Genomic DNA, 24,445 nt, shown 5'->3' with positions numbered 1-24,445 from the left:
GGTGCAATCAGTGGGCATAATTAATTTTCAGTGAATTTCCCCTTTGTCTTGGAAATCTAAAAAAAATAAATAAAAGGGCAACACTTTACAATAAGGTTCCATTTTTTAAAATTAATTAACAACATTATAGTTCACATGAATTAACAATCAACAATACTATTACAGCATTCATTAATCTTGGTTAAAGTAAATTTCAACATACAATATACTATTACATTTTTTAATTCGAAAGTTGTACATGTTAACATTAGTTAATTCACTATGAACTAACATGAACTAACAACAAAAAAAAAAAAAAATGTCCCACTAAATTTAACAGAATAATAAATACTGTAAAAAATATATTGTTCATTGTTTGTTCATGATACATAATGCATTAACTTATGTTAATGAATGGAACCTTATTGTGAAGTGTTACCAAAAAATGTCATTATTTTAAGAAAATTAGTCCATTATCTTGGCAAAACAGTTTTGGATATTTCATGATCAGGGTAATAGCGACTACATGTAATCTGGATTACATATTCAGATTAAAACAAAATTACCTATAATAAGACTACATTACATTTGAAAAGCAAATGTAAAAATATGTAAACCCCTTAATGGCTTCAGTGACTGATAATCAGACGAAAGAGAAGGAAAACAAGCACTGCTGACTCGTTGTGTGTGAGGCTGAGATCAGATTCAAATCACGCAGCAGTTCATGTTTTAAGAATTGACAAGTGTGATTGTTTTAATGATTCAAATCTTACAATGTGGACATATATAAATGGAAATATCAGCAGTTCATGGTTTAAGGAAGTTATTCATTTACAGGAATGTTTTAGCAATTAATTCTTTTGTAAAGGTACACTGTAAATTGCCATTAAATAAATGGAAAGAATAATAAAAAATAAAAAATTAAGGCAATTAAGAACATGCAAACTTTTCTACTTTATATTTTTATTGTAATATTTTATCTTTGGGGGACATATAAAAAAAAAAAAAATCAAGTGCAAGTAAACAACAAAAATATTATGCACCTATTTAACTGCCCTTCTTTTAAAAAATAATCTTGCCACAAAAATCTTTTGTAAACAAAGACTGCTCAAAGTTTTTACACCATAATGTACATTTGTGATGAATTACTGGTAATGGTCAGAGCATTCAAGTTTCAGTACTGATGAACAGACATCATTGTGCTTCGCCTCCAGACATCTCAATTATCTCCTCTTTTAATGGTTTCTCTGTTGTCTTTGCATCTTCCTTTTTCTTTTCCTTCTTGTGCTTTTTTGATCCAGGCCTAAAATGAAATTGAAGAATAGTAGGAATGTTGTTATAAGGTCTATAAAGGTCTATAAAGTCAAAAGTCCAGTTACACAAATGTGTGTTTTCTTTCAATAAATAAATTAAAATATTAGTCAACTATATAATGACTGTAGATTTTTACTCCTCAGTGCAAGGGTATTTTTTCATAAATGTCAGGTTGGGGCATGTTGTCATATGTGTGTTATACAATTTGTTAAAACAAAATTTTCTGGCAAAAACAATATTTTTGGACACAACCTTTTACATGTTTTCTGTTTCAAAAATTGTTTACTATTTAAATTTGGCTGACAATTGTGAAAACTTACCCCTCTGTTGAACTGTATATTTTTTCCTTGACAATAACGTAAGATAAGGTATGTTTCTATACATTAAAAAATAAGTCTACTCTGAGAAATATTCACTGGACTGAAAAGTGAGACAATGAAAGACATACTTCTTGACTGCAAAGACTATGACCACAATGAGAATAATGGCTCCAATAAGGCCCATGACAACACCTAAGATAATTCCTGTTAGGATCAAAAATAAATTAATATCAGTGGGATCAACAGAGAATTAAAAACAACATATATTGCATAGGTAAAGAAGATCTTGAGATATTCAACACTTACCGACTGGTACATCTGTTTCATCTGTATGATCTTCATGGCCTACATCTGTTCAAACATGTGTCACATAAAATGTGTACATTGATAAGTTGTTTTCCTTACACCTATAAGGGTAAAATCACTGCTAACCAAGTTTAATTTCATTCAACACATACCTGCTGCATTGAAACATGTGTCATTGCAAAGGTTAAATGTCAAGAACCGGTTTCCATTGCCCACACAGCCACTCCAGTAGAATTTCTTGCATGTGTGATGCTCAGGGCTGTAGTGATACCGTATATAGCTGCCTAAACATTCCCCTTGTAGTTTTGGAAGCGTGCAGGCTTTTTTTTCTGGATAAAAAAGAGAACTGAATAAAATCACATCCTGTACATATGGATAGTTGGGAGCGAATCATACAATCTGTTATTTCTCTTTTTACCAAAGGGTGGCAGTATTTTCTTGAATTAAAGATGTTATGTGCTATCTATCTATCTATCTATCTATCTATCTATCTATCTATCTATCTGTTTGTCTGCTCATCCATCCGTCTGTCTGTCTGTGTCATAGATACAGTAAATCTATGTGGAGTAGTTACCGTCCATAGGAAACAGCTCTTCAGCTCTGTCAGAACAGTTTCTCATGCAGTGCTTCTCAGCAATGAAACGGTTTGCATTTCCACCCTCTCCGTTGTATCGGAAGAGAAGACACTGATCTTTAGTCTTGTCGTAGTACATGTACACTCTACTGTCGGATCCCGTCCCTTCCTCTGGTGGTTGACTACAGGCTTCTAGGTTTAGGAAAACAAGAGAAGGAGTTTGATTGGAAGTACATCCTTGTCTAAGGATCACATCCACATTAATATATTTTCATTTGAAAACACACTGAACTTGCTACATTTATGCCTCTTAACCACACTGGAACATCATTTTCCTCCATCAAAAACTGAGACTTTAGAAAACGGTTTCTAGTACTGCATACTTTTTAAAACAACAACATTAGGAAACTAAAAACAGAGTTTGCAAATTCAAATGTTTTAGTGTGGATGTTGCCACAGATGTATGAAAGCTATGTTTAAGGTAACGTCGTAATACGTTTTTGTTTAAAAATATATTGCTTCCCCTAAGTTTACAGCTCTCGTTCACACTGGAACAGCGTTTTCCTCATTGAAAGTGGAGCATTTCGAAAACGCTCTCCATTACTACATACTTTTGGAAATGACGATGTTAGGAAACCCAAAATGGAGTTCTCAAATGAAAATGGATTAGTGTGGATGTGGCTTAAAAGTGGTCAATGAGGTGGTCAATCAGAATATCTTGTAAAATCTAAACTCTAAACCCTAAGGTTGTCATTGACTACGATTACATGGACACCAGAAAGCGGCTTATTGCGAGAAAGCAGCGTTCCCATTTACATGCACTTTTTAAGCGCCATACTCTTCTCTCCCGTATACATGTAGCTCGGTCAGTAAGCAACTTTCTCCACATCAACGTAATTTCCCTGCGACACTTGTGTAAATAACAAACATGGTATCCGAGAAAGACTTTTTATTCTCGGTTGCTTCGCTTTTATTTCTAGATAGTCCAGAGATGTGCTGTGTTTGTTTCCTTAATTTTCCATCGAGATATGCAGTGGAATTTCGCTGCAATTCTAGTGGGGTGTCCCTTTACATAAAACTCTGGGATTCCCCCAATGTACAAGCACAATGTACGGGACCGTCGATATTTTACAGTGGTGTAAATAAATGGGTATAGTTTATAGTGTATGTGTTTTTCCCATCCTATGACGTTTGTTATTCGGTCTGTTCCATACACATGCGCACTCTTCAAAAACCTTTTAGAACGGCGATTATGTGTTTACATAGTCACATTAAGACACATTCTCCTGTAGAAACCTAGGTGTGTTAAATCACTTTCTCTTAATCCCTTAAACGGCATAAGGAAATCACCGTTCTCATTTACATGAGCTTTCTGCAAAAACCCTGGAATAAACCGTTTTCTTAAGTGCATGTAAACGTACTCACTACTTGAAATATCAAGTTGTCTTAAAGGTGCACTCAGTAATTTTTTTCCTCATTTAAAAAGTCTTCTGAAGAACTTAATTGTAATTTTGAAACATATGTCTAATATTGTGTCCACTCACATGAGATGAAGACTCCAATCATATTAGTAACATTATAAAAGGTGTTTAATTCTACATGGAGAGAGTCCCCTCATGGGGGCTGCCATATTAGAATCACATGACCAGACAAATACTACTTGCTTAATCTCAGTAACCTTCCTGTTATTGGACACTTTCGCTCATGGATTAAAATAATCATGGCTGAATGTGAATAGTGAACTTCTACATTGGCATCAGTAACTAAAAACTTTTGTTTTTGAATGATACTGCATCCAAGCCCCTTGGTGTCAGTGTTAGTCCAAGATGACATTATAGTTAAGGATTACTTGTAATGCCAAATGTTGGGCTCATAACTCAAATGTTTAAGTTCATTGAATTTATTTATCTTGAAAAATCCATAGACTTAAGATTTTAGGAGTTAAAGGTGCTATAAGTGATTTTTTCATGAAAGGTATGCAAAAAATGATCCTACTCCCTGAAAGATATGAATGAAATAAGTGTCCTGAGATATCTCACCAGTCTTTGTGACAGCTCTAGACTCTGTAAACAGCAAACAAAAATGTGTCTGCGGGCCGCGGTCTCTGATGCTTTCTGCGGTTCTCTGATGCTTTATTATTTTGATCATTTTGCGTGTTGTAGTTGCAGCAAATTATGGAGGCATAATGCAATTTTAGGCCATGTTGTTCATAACAGTTGTCAGTTGAGGGCGCTATTTTACTACTGTTGTTTTTAACAAATAATTCTGCTCTCAATAAAGCTAATTTGTTATCTTTGGAGTTGGGGTTTTGGAAAGAGGGGGGCGTGGCTAATCCAACGGCTCAGTCTCGTGGAAGTAGAACGGCTGATATCACTTGCAGCACCTTTAATAACTCTAACTTTTGAGTACAAAATGGAGGCTATGGGAAATACCCACAATCCCTTGATGCTTGAATGATTTAATTATGTTTCCTTGGTCAGAAGAAACATATGTGGGCATTTAAATTGTTATTATTAAGAATTCATAGTTGTTTTAGCTCTTTTGATGTATTATTTATGTTGTTTCACGTGATGTCACCAGGGTGATTTGTGTCCCTTTTGGTCAAGTTGGACCCCATTTACTATTTCAGTTCTCCTTGTGCATGTGCAACTGAAGAGCAGGTATGTGCATTTCTGTGACTGACCTAGAAACAGTTTTCATCTTTATTTGAGCTGTGCTATTGTTTGATCTAATGTTGAATCGATTCAATTAAAAATTTTAACAACAGTATAAACATAAATATTTAAATAACAAATCTGAGTTAAGTCTACTTGCATCTAGTTAACTCAAATTAAATAGTTAAGTTCACTCTGCTTGAACACCAAGTTAAAGGTACTGTAAAGATTTTAGCTGTTCTAGAATTTCCACAAACTGAACCGTTGGTTTAGCCACGCCCCCTCTTTCCAAACCTCGCACTCAAAAGATACCAAATGAGCTTTACTGAAGCCGAAATCGTGCAGAAGCAGTTGTCAAAAACAACAGCAGCAAAATAGCGCCCTCAACTGACAACTGTTAGGAGCAACATGGCATAAAAATGGCATTAAGCATCAATAATTTGCTGCAACTACAATACTATGAGAACACAAAAAAATTATTGACAGGCAGAAAGCGTCACTGACCGCGGACACTTTTTTGTTTGCTGTTTACAGAATCTAGAGCTGTCACAGAGACCGGTGAGATAACTGACAACAATTATTTCATTAATATTTTTCAGGGAAGCGTAATATCTTTGCAAACCTTTCCATAAAAATATCGCTAACAGCACCTTTAATTAAACTGAAATACCCAAGTTTTGGGAGACGCCATAACTCAATTGATATGAGTGCAATGAACTTCTTAGTGTTTTCAGTGTAAACTATTTAGGCTACATTAAATATGTAAATCATGAAGTGAGCTTTGTATCTTGAATGAGTAATATGTAACTAATCTGGACACAGTCCACACCTAGTTTTTATTATGGTCGTAAATGACGTCATTACAGATGCACACTGTATACTTCTCTATATACAGTGGGCTCCAAAATTACTGGCACCCCTGACTGGCAATGCACAAACAATACTTAATAAAATATAAACAATATAATTATTGAGATAAACTCAAAATAACAACATGTGAGAAATACTGTACTTTATTAATGTTTCAATGGAAGCAACCAAAATCATTTATTGATTTAATTAAAAATCAATGTTCGAGGGCATGGGTAGCTCAGCGAGTATTGAAGCTGACTACCACCCCTGGAGTCGTGAGTTCGAATCCAGGGTGTGCTGAGTGACTCCAGCCAGGTCTCCTAAGCAATCAAATTGGCCCAGTTGCTAGGGAGGGTAATTCACATGGGATAACCTCCTCGTGGTCACGATTAGGGGTTCTCGCTCTCAATGGGCCGTGTAGTATGTTGTGCATGGTCATACTGAAATTGAATTAATTGTTTAAATTAAAGTATTTGACATATAAGGATGATGGAGTCATAAGGCAATCCAACCTTGAGTGGTTTTGCACAGCTTTTGCTGAATGCATAAAGTTGTTGTAGCTTAATGGACCTCTGAATTGTGCCAAACCAAGTCACTTAAAACAACACATCATATGCCAAAACATCATGTCTGTTTACTACTTCATTTTATATGTGTCTAACACATTTTGTGCATATTATGCAAATGCATTTATGCTTCTCATAACTGTTTTGTTTAAAGAAATTGAGATATGTGACATCACCACAATGCAAGATTCATCCTTTTTTATTCTATAAACATATAATAATACCCTCTTCAACTATAAGCTACAAATACTTCCTCATTTGGGGACTAAGTAGTATCTTTTTGGGGGTTATTCTCATTCGTCCAGCATGGCAAAAGGAGTTTCTACGGTGTGGCGGGGACACCGTAGATGGTTAAAATAATAACATTTGCTCATGCTTGTATATTTTCATTTTACTTTATTTCAAAACACAGAAAAAAGAGGACTCAGGTTTGTTTTAGTAATTTCTTTAACATTGGGAATAGTTCATTTCCTCCTTTTTGCACCATTGTTTTCAATAACAGTTTGATATGCCTAGTGTCTCGCAAGTTCATACTAATAATCACCCGAAAGTTTATTCAGAGCAGAACAGAAAAAAACACAGCATTCTATTTCTTTTAAGTAATGAGGAACAAATGGACCAGATTTAAATCACACTCATAAAACAAATGATTCTGTTCAAACTTTTTTTCTATAATCTGTGTTTGATAAATAAATGCATAATACTTACCTGGTTTCTCATTTTGGGCCTGTATGTTGTGGTACAGAGCAAAAATTAACAAAACTATGCCAAGTTCCCTCATGATGAACCACACAGTCGTGTGAACGATGGTGTAAATGGAGGGTTGAAAATTACAATAAGAAAGGGAAGGATGTTTTGCCCTTTGTACTTTGTCTTGATAAGAGCAATAAACTTTAAGGAGGGGCAACAGGCTTGTGTTACTATAGATTCACAGTATGATTGGTATAAAACAACTCTAACACCAGTGACTGCACAGCACTAAGAAAAGATGGAGCCATATCTATGCCATGAAGACAATGATATTTCAAAACACATGCTGTTATAATATGTTCATGATGTTGCTTTAAGAAATCTGATGGTAATTTAGCTACAGTAGGAAAAATTGATTGAACAATAAAGACTGCCAATCCCAAAATGAGTGACTAATTTAGGAGAGCTCACATGAGTATTCCTGAACACCTCACTGTGGTAGAATTATTCAGAGGTTACGTGTCAAAATAGTATCTGGCATGATGCCAGCATGATGCTCCACAAATTCTGTGACATTAAGGTTCAGGTTTCAGCATTGGCTATACCTCAAAGTGGAAAAGGTTTCATTGATTAAACGTGAATCCATCTACAGCATGTTTACATAGAAAAACAACCAGAAAATAGTGCGGTGAATGCAAAAACATGTTCAGTTTGAATGGCTCTTAAAGGGATAGTTCACTTAAAAATGAAAATTCTCTCATTATTTACTCACCCTCATGCCATCCCAGATGTGTAAGACTTTCTTTTTTCTGCAGAACACAAACAAAGATTTTTAGAAGAATATTTCAGCTCTGTTGGTCCATAAAATGCAAGTGAAAGGTGACCAAAACTTTGAAGCTCCAAAAATTACATAAAGGCAGCATACATGTAATCCATATGACTCCAGTTGTTTAATCCATGTCTTCAGAAGAGATATGATAGGTTTGAGTGTGAAACAGGTCAATATCTAAGTACTTTTTTACCATAAATTCTCCTCCCTGCCCAGTATTTGGCAATATGCACAAAGAAAGCGGTTTGGCAAAACAAAAGAAGAAGAATGTGAAAGTTGAGATTGAAAGTAAAAAAGAACTTAAAGCTGTATGTGATTTTAGCATTCTGAAGCTTTCACGTGACTCAGCTGTTTAATTAACCATGCCACCTCATTACAAAACCCGCCCTCCAAAGATAGTTTTGAGACCAAAACTGAGCAAAAGAGCAGCATTGTTTGTTTCTGTGGCTTTCAAATTCAACAGTGGCACAATAGCACCCTCAATTGACAAACATTATGAATCATAGCCTCAATGATTTGCTTCAAATACAACACTATGTGAACGAGCAAAATTATTGACAGGTGAAAAGTGTTAATGTCCGCAGACACATTTTGTTTACTGTTTACAAAGTCTACAGCTGTCACAGAGACCAGTGAGATATCTCAGGACACTAATTTCATTAATATCTTTAAGGGAGTAGGAAAAATGTTTGCATACACAACCTTTAAATATTGATCTGTTTCTCACCCACACCATTCATATCACTTCTGAACATATGGATTTAACCACTGGAGTCATGTGGATTACTTTTATGCTGCATTTATGTGCTTTTGGAGCTTCAAAACTTTGGTACCATTTCACTTGCATTGTGAGGACCTACAGAGCTGAGATATTCTTCTAAAAATCTTCATCTGTGTTCAACAGAAGAACGAAAGTCATATACACCTGGGAAGGCATGAGGGTGAGTACATTTTTGGGTGAACTATTCCTTAACTCTTTTCACTTAAAGGAATATTCCGGGTTCAAGTTAAACTCAATCAACAGCATTTGTGGCATAATATTGATTACCTGGGTAAATCTGAGTTCCAGTGAGGCACTTGGAAATCACAGTGGAAGTGAATGGGGCCAATCCATAAACGATAAAATACTCACTATTTCAAAATTATAGACACAAGACGTAAACAATATGCGTGTTAACAATTTTAGTGTGATGAAATCATTTACTAACCTTTTCTGTGTAAAGTTATATACAATTTAACAGCTTCGTTGCCATGACAATGTAAAGCGCTAAACCATATATAATCCTGGTAAACAAGATTTAAACAACTTGACAGCTCAAATAATATACAAGTTTTAACAGAAGAATTAATGTAAGTGCTTCAAATTTCTGCCTTTAAACCCTCCAAAAATTGGCCCCATTCACTTTCATTGTAAGTGTAATTTATTTATTTATAAGAAAAGGAGGAATGAGTCGAAAATCTTTTTTGTGGTAATCCACATTATGCCACAAATGCTGTTGATTGAGCTTAACCCGGAATACTCCTTTAGCCGCACTCCACCTGTTTCATTTCCTGATTTGCGAATGTGTGATCCAGGTTCTTCATCAGAGGTAAACTAGGTACAGAGGTACTATTATTCTAAAATGTGAAAAAAAAAAAAAAAAAAAAGAGAAAAAAAAAATTGAAGACCCATAAAAGAATGTGACTTCAAAATACATTGAAATGTCTCAAAAACAGTAGAAAATAATCAGATGGCTTCCAGACTCACTGGATGGTATCACTGTCAGATTCAGCAGTGGCACAGGAATAATTATTTCAGAATGTCTCAGAAAGCAGTGATAAAGGAGCAGTCAGTAACTTCAAAAGGACCTGTTTAAGGACAAGTAGCAAAAGGATGGCAAAATACTATCAGGCTGTAATGATACTATAGAGAGGAGATTAGGTATGAACCCAGGTGCGGGAGCTTTATTCAAAGAGTGCAGGACAACTGGGCAAACATTATAATTGTCTTTACTGTCACTTTTGATCAATTTAATGCATCCTTGCTGAATAAAAGTATTAATTTCTTTCCCAAAAAAATAAATACATAAATTCTAACTAACCCCAAACTTTTGAATGGTAGTGTATAATGTTTCAGATAAATGTTGTTCTTTTGAACTTTCTATTCATCAAAGAATCCTGAAAAAAAAATAAAAATAATTGTACACAACTCTTTTCAACATTGATAATAATCAGAAATGTTTCTTGAGCATCAAATCAGCATATCAGAATGATTTCTGAAGGATCATGTGACACTGAAGACTGGAGTAATGATGCTGAAAATTCAGCTTTGATCACAGGAATAAATTACATTTTACTGTTGTATTATTTTTATTATTATTATTATTATTATTTTAAATTGTAATAATTTTTCACAATATCGCTGTTTTTACCGGATCAAATCAATACAGGCTTGGTGAGCAGAAGAGACTTTTGAACAGTAGTGTACATCCAACAGAATAATTCTAGCATTATTTACCAATGTAGTATTTACTACCCTAAAAACAACTGGATGATTGATGTGATACACTGTGATAATAATATTTGTTCCAAAAGACTTGTTTAAATGCATGAAACTAGTTTATTAGATATTAAAAATATAAATTGACAAGACAGGTTGTCAGTCTGTGTGTTAGTGTTGGTGGGGATTTTTCAGCGATTTCAGTGCAGTTACATGTTACGTCAGTAGGTGGCGGCAAGGGACTGTTATGAGTGAGTCAGTCAGCAGACTATTCAAACATTTCAGTCAAAAAGGCTGCTTTATTCATGAACAAACAATGCTATGGTTATCAATATGTCACTCATTGCTATTTCAAGAGTGAATCCCACATTTATATGCGGATGTAATTCCTGAAACTTTGCAGCGTGTACGTGGCCGTTGGTCCTCCTCTTAGCAGCGTGAAAAGCAAGTTTTATGCAAATACTGAATGGATTATATATAGCATAGAAAGCGCACAATGAGCGCTCCCTTTATAATCATTAAAAAGCTGTCACTCATCTTCATCGCGATCTCTAGCACCCCCATAGAACCAGGCCTATTAATAATGAAAAATAAGTAAGCCTAAATGTTTCCAATTTATGCAAGGAATACAAAAGCCCCAACATGGAGTGTATAGGTATAGTAGGAAGATATATAGAGAGAGAAAATGACCCCTCAAAAAAGTCAGTAAGAAGCTTTCTCTTCCCGACTGCGAGTGGAGGTTTATTATTCTCCATTTTATTTAGCTAAAGTTAACTTCACCGGAGTGGCGCCAAGCAAGCAGTCATGTCAACGATGTCATGCGCTTAGCGGCCTTTAGATGTGGGGCGGGGCATTTACGTTTTAAATAGACATGACAACTAGCCTATAAACAAACTTAATATAAATTATTGTAAATTAATTCATGAAATTTACCGTATCCATTGCATGAATTTAATCAGATTTGTCATTATTATTTTTACTAAAATATAAGTATCTTGGGGACCTCCCTAAGTCTATTTTTTACTTCTTATGGGGGGGACCCTAATGCCTTATGGGGGGTCCTGGATCCCCCCAGCCCTCCCTCAATTTGAGCACTGCCCTTAAAATACCCAAACTGCTGTCTGGGTTGACAGCTCTCTTGGTTTTGAGACGCAGAGTCCAAATGTGTCCTGCCAATTTTAGGATCCGCCCCCAACAGTAAGGAGCAGGGTAGGGTTGCACCAGCTGTGCGTAAGTTCTCACATAAGTTGGGACGTAAAGTTCACACTAAGGGCTTAGTAACTACTAGTTAGTTTGTAACTAACAATATTCAATAACTGTATCCAAAATGAATAAGGGATAATAAATAAATTCTAATACAACAGACTGGAAAAATAGACATTTATTCATTTTAATATTTTATATATTTTGTATATATTGAAACTTGACACTGGGCGGCGTACACAGGAAAGTCCACCATTAGATCGGTGAAGAACAAGTTTTTTACATGATGTTTTCTCCCGTAAATGTAAACAGGTGTGAATGTCAACATCATACTGTATGTCGAAATGATTGATGCCTGTCATGCAAAACATGAGCTCATTGATGTCATTAAGTGAGTCTGCTTTTTTATTCCAGCCGTTACTCCTGGTCAGAGTCTTCCGTAAATATTAGGTTTATACGTAGGGTTACATCATACCTAAATTTAATGGTGCAACCCTCAAATATTAATGCCCATTTACGCCACAACTAGGCTAAGTTGTAACTTACATATAGCTGGTGCAACCGGCCCCTGGAGAGGAGTAAGTATAAAAGGCTGCTCGTTAGGGAGTGAGGTGTAGAGTGAAGGAAGGCTGTGGGCAGAAAAGGTACAAGGAGAAAGTTTGCCATTTGTGTATGTGTGTTGTGAGATGTAGGAATGCCAGTGGAGGACAAAACATAAATTAGAAAGGACAGATAATGAATGTTTTGCACTAAAAAGTGTAGCCTGGAAGTAAAGACGGGACAAGCTGCCATACCGATAAATCATTTGTGTGTTTTGCACCAAACCTTATCATATGATTTCATAACAATCATGAGTCTTATGGAATAATTTAATAGACTTCTTAATTATACTTTTCTGTCCTTTTGAAACTTGAAGAGGTAGTCACCATAAACTGCCATTGTATGACATCACTGAGCACATTTGTTTTCTTCACAATTTCTCCCTTTGTGTTAAGAAAAAGAAAGTCATATGGGGTTTATAGCATCACAGGGATGAGTAAACAATGACTGAATTTTCATTTTTGGGTGAACTATCCCTTTAAGTATGCCAGATCGTGGCAATCTCCATAATAGAGCACTAGAACTGGCTTGCAATATGGAGAATTGCAGAGTGCAATTGCGTTCAGCACTAATTTTATGGATACGTTTGCACTAATTGGGTGCTAAATTGATGCAGACAGTGCAAGCCATTAAATGGTGCAATCAGTGGGCATAATTAATTTTCAGTGAATTCCCCCTTTGTCTCGGGAAATCTAAAAAAATAAATAAAAGGGCAACACTTTACAATAAGGTTCCATTTGTTAAAATTAGATACCAACATTATAGTTCACATGAACTAACAATCAAAAATATGTAACAGATAAAGGACGGGCAAGGAGGGGGCAGAAACTGGCTGAACAGTAAACATACATTTTAATAAGAAACTCAACATAAAACAAACATAAACAAACACCATCTCTCTCTCTCTCAAACTGGTGCCTCCGGCTCGTCTTTATCCCCCTCCCGGCTGATTAGCCCAAATCAGGGCCTGCCCTGTGTCCTCACGGCCCGGCCCCGCCCTCCTCCTCGTCACACAATACTATTACAGAATTAATTAATCTTGGTTAATGTAAATTTCAACATATAATATACTATTACATTTTTTAAATCGAAAGTTGTACATGTTAACATTAGTTAATTCACTATGAACTAACATGAACTAACAACAACAAAAAAAAAAATGTCCCACTAAATTTAACAGATTAATAAATACTGTAAAAAATATATTGTTCATTGTTTGTTCATGATACATAATGCATTAACTTATGTTAATGAATGGAACCTTATTGTAAAGTGTTACCAAAAAATGTCATTATTTTAAGAAAATTAGTCCATTATCTTGGCAAAACAGTTTTGGATATTTCATGACCAGGGTAATAGCGACTACATGTAATCTGGATTACATATTCAGATTAAAACAAAATTACCTATAATAAGACTACATTACATTTGAAAAGCAAACGTAATTAGATTAAAATTACTTTTTTATAGATTACATGATTACATATGATTATATTACCATCAGACAAAGACATTAAATTAGTTCAGAATTTAATTATTGTGTCCCTAAATTTGACTGTAAAAGAGCTGCCAAAGACATAAGTATGTCTGATAGGTGATTTCTATAGAAAGGAGGAAGGGAAAGAGACGTGGACAGCTGGAAAAGACACTTGAATGTAAAATAAATATGTATTTTATCTATCGCAAAAGACTCTTTACAAAGTAACTAGTGTTCTTTACTAGTTTATTATTTTAAAAGAGTGTTAACTGGTCACTAACGCACTTAAAATTCATGATTAGATTACAAAAAGAATGAACTTGTTATTACATGCAAAGGGAGCAAAAAATATGTAAACCCCTTAATGGCTTCAGTGACTAATAATCAGACGAAAGAGAAGGAAAACAAGCACTGCTGACTCGTTGTGTGTGAGGCTGAGATCAGATTCAAATCACGCAGCAGTTCATGTTTTAAGAATTGACAAGTGTGATTGTTTTAATGATTCAAATCTTACAATGTGGACATATATAAATGGAAACATCAGCAGTTCATGGTTTAAGGAAGTTATTCATTTACAGGAATGTTTTAGCAATTAATTCTTTTGTAAAGGTACACTGTAAATTGCCATTAAATAAATGGAAAGAATAATAAAAAATAAAAAATTAAGGCAATTAAGAACATGCAAACTTTTCTACTTTATATTTTTATTGTAATATTTTATCTTTGGGGGACATATAAAAAAAAAAAAAAATCAAGTGCAAGTAAACAACAAAAATATTATGCACCTATTTAACTGCCCTTCTTTTAAAAAATAATCTTGCCACAAAAATCTTTTGTAAACAAAGATTGCTCAAAGTTTTTACACCATAATGTACATTTGTGATGAATTACTGGTAATGGTCAGAACATTCAAGTTTCAGTACTGATGAACAGACATCATTGTGCTTCGCCTCCAGACATCTCAATTATCTCCTCTTTTAATGGTTTCTCTGTTGTCTTTGCATCTTCCTTTTTCTTTTCCTTCTTGTGCTTTTTTGATCCAGGCCTAAAATTAAATTGAAGAATAGTAGGAATGTTGTTATAAGGTCTATAAAGGTCTATAAAGTCAAAAGTCCAGTTACACAAATGTGTGTTTTCTTTCAATAAATAAATTAAAATATTAGTCAACTATATAATGACTGTAGATTTTTACTCCTCAGTGCAAGGGTATTTTTTCATAAATGTCAGGTTGGGGCATGTTGTCATATGTGTGTTATACAATTTGTTAAAACAAAATTTTCTGGCAAAAACAATATTTTTGGACACAACCTTTTACATGTTTTCTGTTTCAAAAATTGTTTACTATTTAAATTTGGCTGACAATTGTGAAAACTTACCCCTCTGTTGAACTGTATATTTTTTCCTTGACAATAACGTAAGATAAGGTATGTTTCTATACATTAAAAAATAAGTCTACTCTGAGAAATATTCACTGGACTGAAAAGTGAGACAATGAAAGACATACTTCTTGACTGCAAAGACTATGACCACAATGAGAATAATGGCTCCAATAAGGCCCATGACAACACCTAAGATAATTCCTGTTAGGATCAAAAATAAATTAATATCAGTGGGATCAACAGAGAATTAAAAACAACATATATTGCATAGGTAAAGAAGATCTTGAGATATTCAACACTTACCGACTGGTACATCTGTTTCATCTGTATGATCTTCATGGCCTACATCTGTTCAAACATGTGTCACATAAAATGTGTACATTGATAAGTTGTTTTCCTTACACCTATAAGGGTAAAATCACTGCTAACCAAGTTTAATTTCATTCAACACATACCTGCTGCATTGAAACATGTGTCATTGCAAAGGTTAAATGTCAAGAACCGGTTTCCATTGCCCACACAGCCACTCCAGTAGAATTTCTTGCATGTGTGATGCTCAGGGCTGTAGTGATACCGTATATAGCTGCCTAAACATTCCCCTTGTAGTTTTGGAAGCGTGCAGGCTTTTTTTTCTGGATAAAAAAGAGAACTGAATAAAATCACATCCTGTACATATGGATAGTTGGGAGCGAATCATACAATCTGTTATTTCTCTTTTTACCAAAGGGTGGCAGTATTTTCTTGAATTAAAGATGTTATGTGCTATCTATCTATCTATCTATCTATCTATCTATCTATCTGTTTGTCTGCTCATCCATCCGTCTGTCTGTCTGTGTCATAGATACAGTAAATCTATGTGGAGTAGTTACCGTCCATAGGAAACAGCTCTTCAGCTCTGTCAGAACAGTTTCTCATGCAGTGCTTCTCAGCAATGAAACGGTTTGCATTTCCACCCTCTCCGTTGTATCGGAAGAGAAGACACTGATCTTTAGTCTTGTCGTAGTACATGTACACTCTACTGTCGGATCCCGTCCCTTCCTCTGGTGGTTGACTACAGGCTTCTAGGTTTAGGAAAACAAGAGAAGGAGTTTGATTGGAAGTACATCCTTGTCTAAGGATCACATCCACATTAATATATTTTCATTTGAAAACACACTGAACTTGCTACATTTATGCCTCTTAACCACACTGGAACATCATTTTCCTCCATCAAAAACTGAGACTTTAGAAAACGGTTTCTAGTACTGCATACTTTTTAAAACAACAACATTAGGAAACTAAAAACAGAGTTTGCAAATTCAAATGTTTTAGTGTGGATGTTGCCACAGATGTATGAAAGCTATGTTTAAGGTAACGTCGTAATACGTTTTTGTTTAAAAATATATTGCTTCCCCTAAGTTTACAGCTCTCGTTCACACTGGAACAGCGTTTTCCTCATTGAAAGTGGAGCATTTCGAAAACGCTCTCCATTACTACATACTTTTGGAAATGACGATGTTAGGAAACCCAAAATGGAGTTCTCAAATGAAAATGGATTAGTGTGGATGTGGCTTAAAAGTGGTCAATGAGGTGGTCAATCAGAATATCTTGTAAAATCTAAACTCTAAACCCTAAGGTTGTCATTGACTACGATTACATGGACACCAGAAAGCGGCTTATTGCGAGAAAGCAGCGTTCCCATTTACATGCACTTTTTAAGCGCCATACTCTTCTCTCCCGTATACATGTAGCTCGGTCAGTAAGCAACTTTCTCCACATCAACGTAATTTCCCTGCGACACTTGTGTAAATAACAAACATGGTATCCAAGAAAGACTTCACTATTTTATTCTCGGTTGCTTCGCTTTTATTTCTAGATATTCCAGAGATGTGCTGTGTTTGTTTCCTTAACTTTCCATCGAGATATGCAGTGGAAATTCGCTGCAATTCTAGTGGGGTGTCCCTTTACATAAAACTCTGGGATTCCCCCAATGTACAAGCACAATGTACGGGACCGTCGATATTTTACAGTGGTGTAAATAAATGGGTATAGTTTATAGTGTATGTGTTTTTCCCATCCTATGACGTTTGTTAATCGGTCTGTTCCATACACTTGCGCACTCTTACAAAACCTTTTAGAACGGCGATTATGTGTTTACATAGTCACATTAAGACACATTCTCCTGTAGAAACCTAGGTGTGTTAAATCACTTTCTCTTAATCCCTTAAACGGCATAAGGAAATCACCGTTCTCATTTACATGAGCTTTCTGCAAAAACCCTGGAATAAACCGTTTTCTTAAGTGCATGTAAACGTACTCACTACTTGAAATATCAAGTTGTCTTAAAGGTGCACTCAGTAATTTTTTTCCTCATTTAAAAAGTCTTCTGAAGAACTTAATTGTAATTTTGAAACATATGTCTAATATTGTGTCCACTCACATGAGATGAAGACTCCAATCATATTAGTAACATTATAAAAGGTGTTTAATTCTACATGGAGAGAGTCCCCTCATGGGGGCTGCCATATTAGAATCACATGACCAGACAAATACTACTTGCTTAATCTCAGTAACCTTCCTGTTATTGGACACTTTCGCTCATGGATTAAAATAATCATGGCTGAATGTGAATAGTGAACTTCTACATTGGCATCAGTAACTAAAAACTTTTGTTTTTGAATGATACTGCATCCAAGCCCCTTGGTGTCAGTGTTAGTCCAAGATGACATTATAGTTAAGGATTACTTGTAATGCCAAATGTTGGGCTCATAACTCAAATGTTTAAGTTCATTGAATTTATTTATCTTGAAAAATCCATAGACTTAAGATTTTAGGAGTTAAAGGTGCTATAAGTGATTTTTTCATGAAAGGTATGCAAAAAATGATCCTACTCCCTGAAAGATATGAATGAAATAAGTGTCCTGAGATATCTCACCAGTCTTTGTGACAGCTCTAGACTCTGTAAACAGCAAACAAAAATGTGTCTGCGGGCCGCGGTCTCTGATGCTTTCTGCGGTTCTCTGATGCTTTATTATTTTGATCATTTTGCGTGTTGTAGTTGCAGCAAATTATGGAGGCATAATGCAATTTTAGGCCATGTTGTTCATAACAGTTGTCAGTTGAGGGCGCTATTTTACTACTGTTGTTTTTAACAAATAATTCTGCTCTCAATAAAGCTAATTTGTTATCTTTGGAGTTGGGGTTTTGGAAAGAGGGGGGCGTGGCTAATCCAACGGCTCAGTCTCGGCTGATATCACTTGCAACACCTTTAATAACTCTAACTTTTGAGTACAAAATGGAGGCTATGGGAAATACCCACAATCCCTTGATGCTTGAATGATTTAATTATGTTTCCTTGGTCAGAAGAAACATATGTGGGCATTTAAATTGTTATTATTAAGAATTCATAGTTGTTTTAGCTCTTTTGATGTATTATTTATGTTGTTTCACGTGATGTCACCAGGGTGATTTGTGTCCCTTTTGGCCAAATTGGACCTTGTTTACTATCTCAGTTCTCCTTGTGCATGTGCAGCTGAAGTGCAGGTATGTGCATTTCTGTGGAGAATTAAGTTTATTTAATGACTGACCTAGAAACAGTTATCATCTTTATTTGAGCTGTGCTATTGTTTGATCTAATGTTGAATCAATTTAATTAAAATGATTAACAACAGTAGAAACAAAAATATTTAAATAACAAATCTGAGTTAAGTCTACTTGCATCTTGTTAATTCAAATTAAATAGTTAAGTTCACTCTGCTTGAACACCAAGTTAAATGTCAACAAACAACAGCAGCAAAATAGCGCCCTAAACTGACAACTGTTAGGAGCAACATGGCATAAAGATGGCATTAAGCATCAATAATTCGCTAAAAATAACTGACAGGCAGAAAGCGTCACTGACCACGGACACTTTTTTGTTTGCTGTTTACAGAGTCTAGAGCTGTCACAGAGACCGGTGAGATATCTGACAACAATTATTTCATTAATATTTTTCAGGGAAGTGTAATATCTTTGCAAACCTTTCCATAAAAATATCGCTAACAGCACCTTTAACTAAACTGAAATACCCAAGTTTTGGGAGACGCCATAACTCAATTGATATGAGTGCAATGAACTTCTTAGTGTTTTCAGTGTAAACTATTTAGGCTACATTACACTAAAGTTACAGAAACATCCATGTAAATCATGAAGTGAGCTTTGTATCTTGAATGAGTAATATGTAACTAATCTGGACACAGTCCACACCTAGTTTTTATTATGGTCGTAAATGACGTCATTACAGATGCACACTGTATACTTCTCTATATACAGTGGGCTCCAAAATTACTGGCACCCCTGACTGGCAATGCACAAACAATACTTAAAAAAATATAAACAATATAATTATTGAGATAAACTCAAAATAACAACATGTGAGAAATACTGTACTTTATTAATGTTTCAATGGAAGCAACCAAAGTCATTTATTGATTTAATTAAAAATCAATGTCCTCCAAATCAAGGTTTCATAATTATTGGCACTTCTCATTTAATAATTTGCCCCCCTTAACGGCTCAAAAATAAATAAATAAATAATAATTCAGTAACAATGCACATTATGCAATGTAGAGATCATGCAATTTTGTAATAATTGAAACACGCCATTTTAAAATGGACTTAATCATAAGGTCATAAGGCAATCCAACCCTATAAAATTATTATTGTGTCATTAATAATGTCTTATTTAAAATCAAGGCTATTTAACACATCCAGATATTATTTTTGTTAATATTATTATTAACTACATTGTAGCATTTGGTATTTTTAGCGTGGGAGCACGATACTGAAATGATGCGGAGCGTGAAGAGCGAAGTGCCCATCTGTGCTCGTTTATGGCGCAGGTATCCGTCACTGACTCAGCAACATCTGCATAACGGACTGCACGAAACAAATAATGTTCAGCGAAAATTCAAATGAAGAACACGATGGATATATTAATTTGGAACTATATCAGATTGCAGGGGAATTTTGTATTTTTTTGCCCTGAGACCCCGTTAATTTCCGACCCTGGATGGAACTAGATATGGAGATGAGAGATGTAACAGGTGTTTATGCATCTCTCTCACCATGCAGCTTGTACATTACACAAAGCATTTTTGCTATTTCTGCCATTCTTGCAAATGTGCTGCATTATGACTTATGAAGGAGTGCGAAGATATGAAAGGTACACGCGTTTGCAATGTTAACAACTTTGTTGATTATAAACAGGATTGATATAGTTTTATCGCATCACTCGCTTACGGAGACGTGGTATAACACCATTTGCATGTCGAATTAACAAGTTTAGTTTATACATCTGTAACATCTTAAGTTCAGTAACTATGGGACAGAGTACTTCCTAACTGCGCCGCTAACACTTCTGACAGCTGCACGAGAGAGAAAGTGAAAGACATCGGATTTACTCGCCCAGCTTCTGGAATTACAGTTTGATTAAAAAAAAAACAAGTTTATGATTTGATTTGTTCATCTCATCTGTTTCTATTGGTTTACTAATTCGCCGCTGCACTGTAAAGTGAATAAAAGTGTGCAGGAATTTCCTGCATTATGAACGTGGAAATTGGGGGAATTATTAGCTGAATTTCAGGTTCTGCAAACTGTATTATATTAAAATATTTAAGTTGCCCTAGTTCCCTCCTTTATGATTACATTATAAAAAAAAAAAAATAAAAAAAAAAACATTACTCTGCAATCTGCTAAATTAATGCAATGAAAACCTGCGTCAATAGCATTTTATTTATTTCTTTCAGTTTTTTTCCACTCTTGTCATATATGTCATCTGCAGGCCCTAGTTTGGGCATCTCTGCTCTATGCAGATCCTTTTAAGATCCTTCACATTTTTGGGTTTCTGCTTATCAACTGTCCTCTTCAACTCAGCCCACAGGTTTTCAACTGGACTGAGGTCTGGCAACTGAGATAACCATGGTAGAACATTGATTTTTTTTTGTCACAGAACCATTTCTGTGTGGATATTGAGGTATGTTTTGGGTCATTATCTTGTTGGAAAGTCCACCTACAGCCAAGTCCCAGCCTTCTGGCAGAGGCAACCAGATTGTCAGCCAAAATTGCCTGATACTTGGTGGAATTCATTATGCCATCAATCTTAACCAGTGCCCCTGGACCTCTGGAATTAAAACAGCACCAAAACATCAATAACCCACCACCATATTTCACAGTGGGTATGAGGTGCCTCTCCTTGTATGCATCTCTGTTTCGTCGCCAAACATGCCGAGCTGTATCTAACCAAAACGTTGTTCTCAGCTGACCAGAGCAACTTCTTCCAGTAATAATTTAAGTGACATTTGGCAAACTTCAAGCGCTTGCGTCTGTGTCTTGGGGTCAGAAAGGGTTTTCTTCTGGCAACCCATCCAAAGAGCCTGTGGTTGTGGAGGTGGCTTCATATGGTCTGATGGTGCTTTTTGAAACCTGGTAACTCCAAGATGCCACCAAGGCCTGCAATTCTTTCACAGTGATTCTTGGGGATTTTGTTGCTTCTCTCACCATCTTCCTTCCTATCCTGGGGGGCAAAATGCGTTTGCGTCCTCTACTCGTGAGGTTTTCAACTGTTCCATATCTTTTGAATTTTTTAATAATTGCCATGACAGTGCTCAGTTGTATATTCAATCGTTTGTGGATCTTGTAGCCATTACCAGATTTATGAAGGTCTACAACCATCTGTCTCATCTGAACTGCCAGTTTTTTTGTTTAATTCATGGTGTTGGATGACAAAGGGATATTGCATGCGTGTTACCTCATTTTTATACCCTAGTGAAACAGGAAGTGATGTAATGGCTCAATATATTTCCTTAAGACTTAGATGGAGATTTAAATCCTGGTTTAATTTTGGTATATGTTATTTACAATAATTTTTAAGGGTGCCATTAATTGTGAAACCTTGATTTGGAAGACATTGATTTTTAATTAAATCAATAAATGATTTTGGTTGGTTCCACTGAAACATTAATAAAGTACAGTATTTCTCACATGTTGTTATTTTGAGTTTATCTCTATAATTATATTGTTTATATTTTTTAAACTATTGTTTGTGCATTGCCAGTCAGGGGTGCCAGTAATATTGGAGCCCACTGTATGTTAACAATTAATAGCATTCTACACCTGAACAACTTAACTGAAATTAATTGTGGCTCACAACAACATGATATGGTTTCATTTGTACAAATAGTAATAAGGGCATGGGACAGATGTGAACTCATAAGTCGTCTAAGTATGTACAGTCATTGCTACTTAAATACAAACATCAATTACTTACGACTTCTTAGTTATTACTGTACTAAAATGTGCTGCACAACCAATGTGGTAGAAAATAGTGGGCAGTTATATAATAACATGTCAATGTCATAGTGTATGCAGTGTTTACGAGAGAAATTCAATCAAAAGTGTCCGTGCCAGGCTGGTTGTGTGTATATTCTGGAGCTGATCTGTGTACTGAGTGGTTTTGCTGAATGCATAAAGTTGTTGTAGCTTAATGGACCTCTGAATTGTGCCAAACCAAGTCACTTAAAACAACACATCATATGCCAAAACATCATGTCTGTTTACTACTTCATTTTATATGTGTCTAACACATTTTGTGCATATTATGCAAATGCATTTATGCTTCCCATAACTGTTTTGTTTAAAGAAATTGAGATAGGTGACATCACCACAATGCAAGATTCATCCTTTTTATTCTATAACCATAAAAGAAGACCCTCTTCAACTGTAAGCTACAAATACTTCCCCATTTGGGATAAAAGTAGTACTTTTTTGGCGGTTATGTCCCCTCCCATTCGTCCAGCATGGCAAAAGGAGTTTCTACGGTGTGGCGGGGACACCGTAGATGGTTAAAATAATAACATTTGCTCATGCTTGTATATTTTCGTTTTACTTTATTTCAAAACACAGAAAAAAGAGGACTCAGGTTTGTTTTAGTAATTTCTTTAACATTGGGAATAGTTCATTTCCTCCTTTTTGCACCATTGTTTTCAATAACAGTTTGATATGCCTAGTGTCTCGCAAGTTCATACTAATAATCACCCGAAAGTTTATTCAGAGCAGAACAGAAAAAAACGCAGCATTCTGTTTCTTTTAAGTAATGAGGAACAAATGGACCAGATTTAAATCACACTCATAAAACAAATGATTCTGTTCAAACTTTTTGTTTTCAATAATCTGTGTTTTGATAAATAAATGCATAATACTTACCTGGTTTCTCATTTTGGGCCTGTATGTTGTGGTACAGAGCAAAAATTAACAAAACAATGTCAAGTACCCTCATGATGAACCACACAGTTGTGTGAACGATGGTGTAAATGGAGGGTTGAAAATTACAATAAGAAAGGGAAGGATGTTTTGCCCTTTGTACTTTGTCTTGATAAGAGCAATAAACTTTAAGGAGGGGCAACAGGCTTGTGTTACTATAGATTCACAGTATGATTGGTATAAAACAACTCTAATACCAGCGACTGCACAGCACTAAGAAAAGATGGAGCCATATCTATGCCATGAAGACAATGATATTTCAAAACACATGCTGTTATAATATGTTCATGATGTTGCTTTAAGAAATCTGATGGTAATTTAGCTACAGTTGAACAATAAAGACTGCCAATCCCAAAATGAGTGACTAATTTAGGAGAGCTCACATGAGTATTCCTGAACACCTCACTGTGGTAGAATTATTCAGAGGTTACGTGTCAAAATAGTATCTGGCATGATGCCAGCATGATGCTCCACAAATTCTGTGACATTAAGGTTCAGGTTTCAGCATTGGCTATACCTCAAAGTGGAAAAGGTTTCATTGATTAAACGTGAATCCATCTACAGCATGTTCACATAGAAAAACAACCAGAAAATAGCGCGGTGAATGCAAAAACATGTTCAGTTTGAATGGCTCTTAAAGGGATAGTTCACTTAAAAATGAAAATTCTCTCATTATTTACTCACCCTCATGCCATCCCAGATGTGTAAGACTTTCTTTTTTCTGCAGAACACAAACAAAGATTTTTAGAAGAATATTTCAGCTCTGTTGGTCCATACAATGCAAGTGAAAGGTGACCAAAACTTTGAAGCTCCAAAAATCACATAAAGGCAGCATACAAGTAACCATATTACTCCAGTGGTTTAATCCATGTATTCAGAAGAGATATGATAGGTTTGGGTGTGAAACAGGTCAATATTTAAGTACTTTTTTACCATAAATTCTCCT

General features: G+C 35.3%; 1 protein-coding gene across 3 annotated transcripts; it reads right to left on the bottom strand.

The window, feature by feature from the left end:
• Positions 1-713: 713 nt before the first annotated feature.
• si:dkeyp-73b11.8 (BPTI/Kunitz domain-containing protein) lies at positions 714-23,554 on the bottom strand. 3 transcript variants are annotated; one of them, XM_051690254.1, is made up of 6 exons: positions 7,274-7,391; positions 2,494-2,685; positions 2,072-2,248; positions 1,920-1,964; positions 1,742-1,817; positions 714-1,282 (listed from the first exon to the last, which is right to left on the bottom strand). In XM_051690254.1, the coding sequence occupies exons 1-6, from the start codon at positions 7,344-7,346 to the stop codon at positions 1,174-1,176; spliced, it is 672 nt and encodes a 223-aa protein (XP_051546214.1). In that variant the 5' UTR covers positions 7,347-7,391; the 3' UTR covers positions 714-1,173. The 3 variants fall into 3 exon arrangements, with proteins under 3 accessions (XP_051546214.1, XP_051546216.1, XP_051546215.1); XM_051690256.1 differs by lacking the exons at positions 1,742-1,817; positions 1,920-1,964; positions 2,072-2,248; positions 2,494-2,685; positions 7,274-7,391 and adding exons at positions 15,348-15,423; positions 15,526-15,570; positions 15,678-15,854; positions 16,092-16,283; positions 23,443-23,554 and having other exon boundaries at positions 716-1,282; XM_051690255.1 differs by lacking the exons at positions 714-1,282; positions 1,742-1,817; positions 1,920-1,964; ... (1 more) ...; positions 2,494-2,685; positions 7,274-7,391 and adding exons at positions 14,090-14,888; positions 15,348-15,423; positions 15,526-15,570; ... (1 more) ...; positions 16,092-16,283; positions 23,443-23,554.
• Between the last annotated feature and the right edge of the window lie 891 nt (positions 23,555-24,445).

Source organism: Myxocyprinus asiaticus, chromosome 46 (assembly GCF_019703515.2).
Source record: "Myxocyprinus asiaticus isolate MX2 ecotype Aquarium Trade chromosome 46, UBuf_Myxa_2, whole genome shotgun sequence".
In the NCBI taxonomy this organism is placed as follows: domain Eukaryota; kingdom Metazoa; phylum Chordata; class Actinopteri; order Cypriniformes; family Catostomidae; genus Myxocyprinus; species Myxocyprinus asiaticus.
Note: the sequence above shows the minus strand (reverse complement) of the source record. Positions and strands in the feature narration are given on the sequence as shown.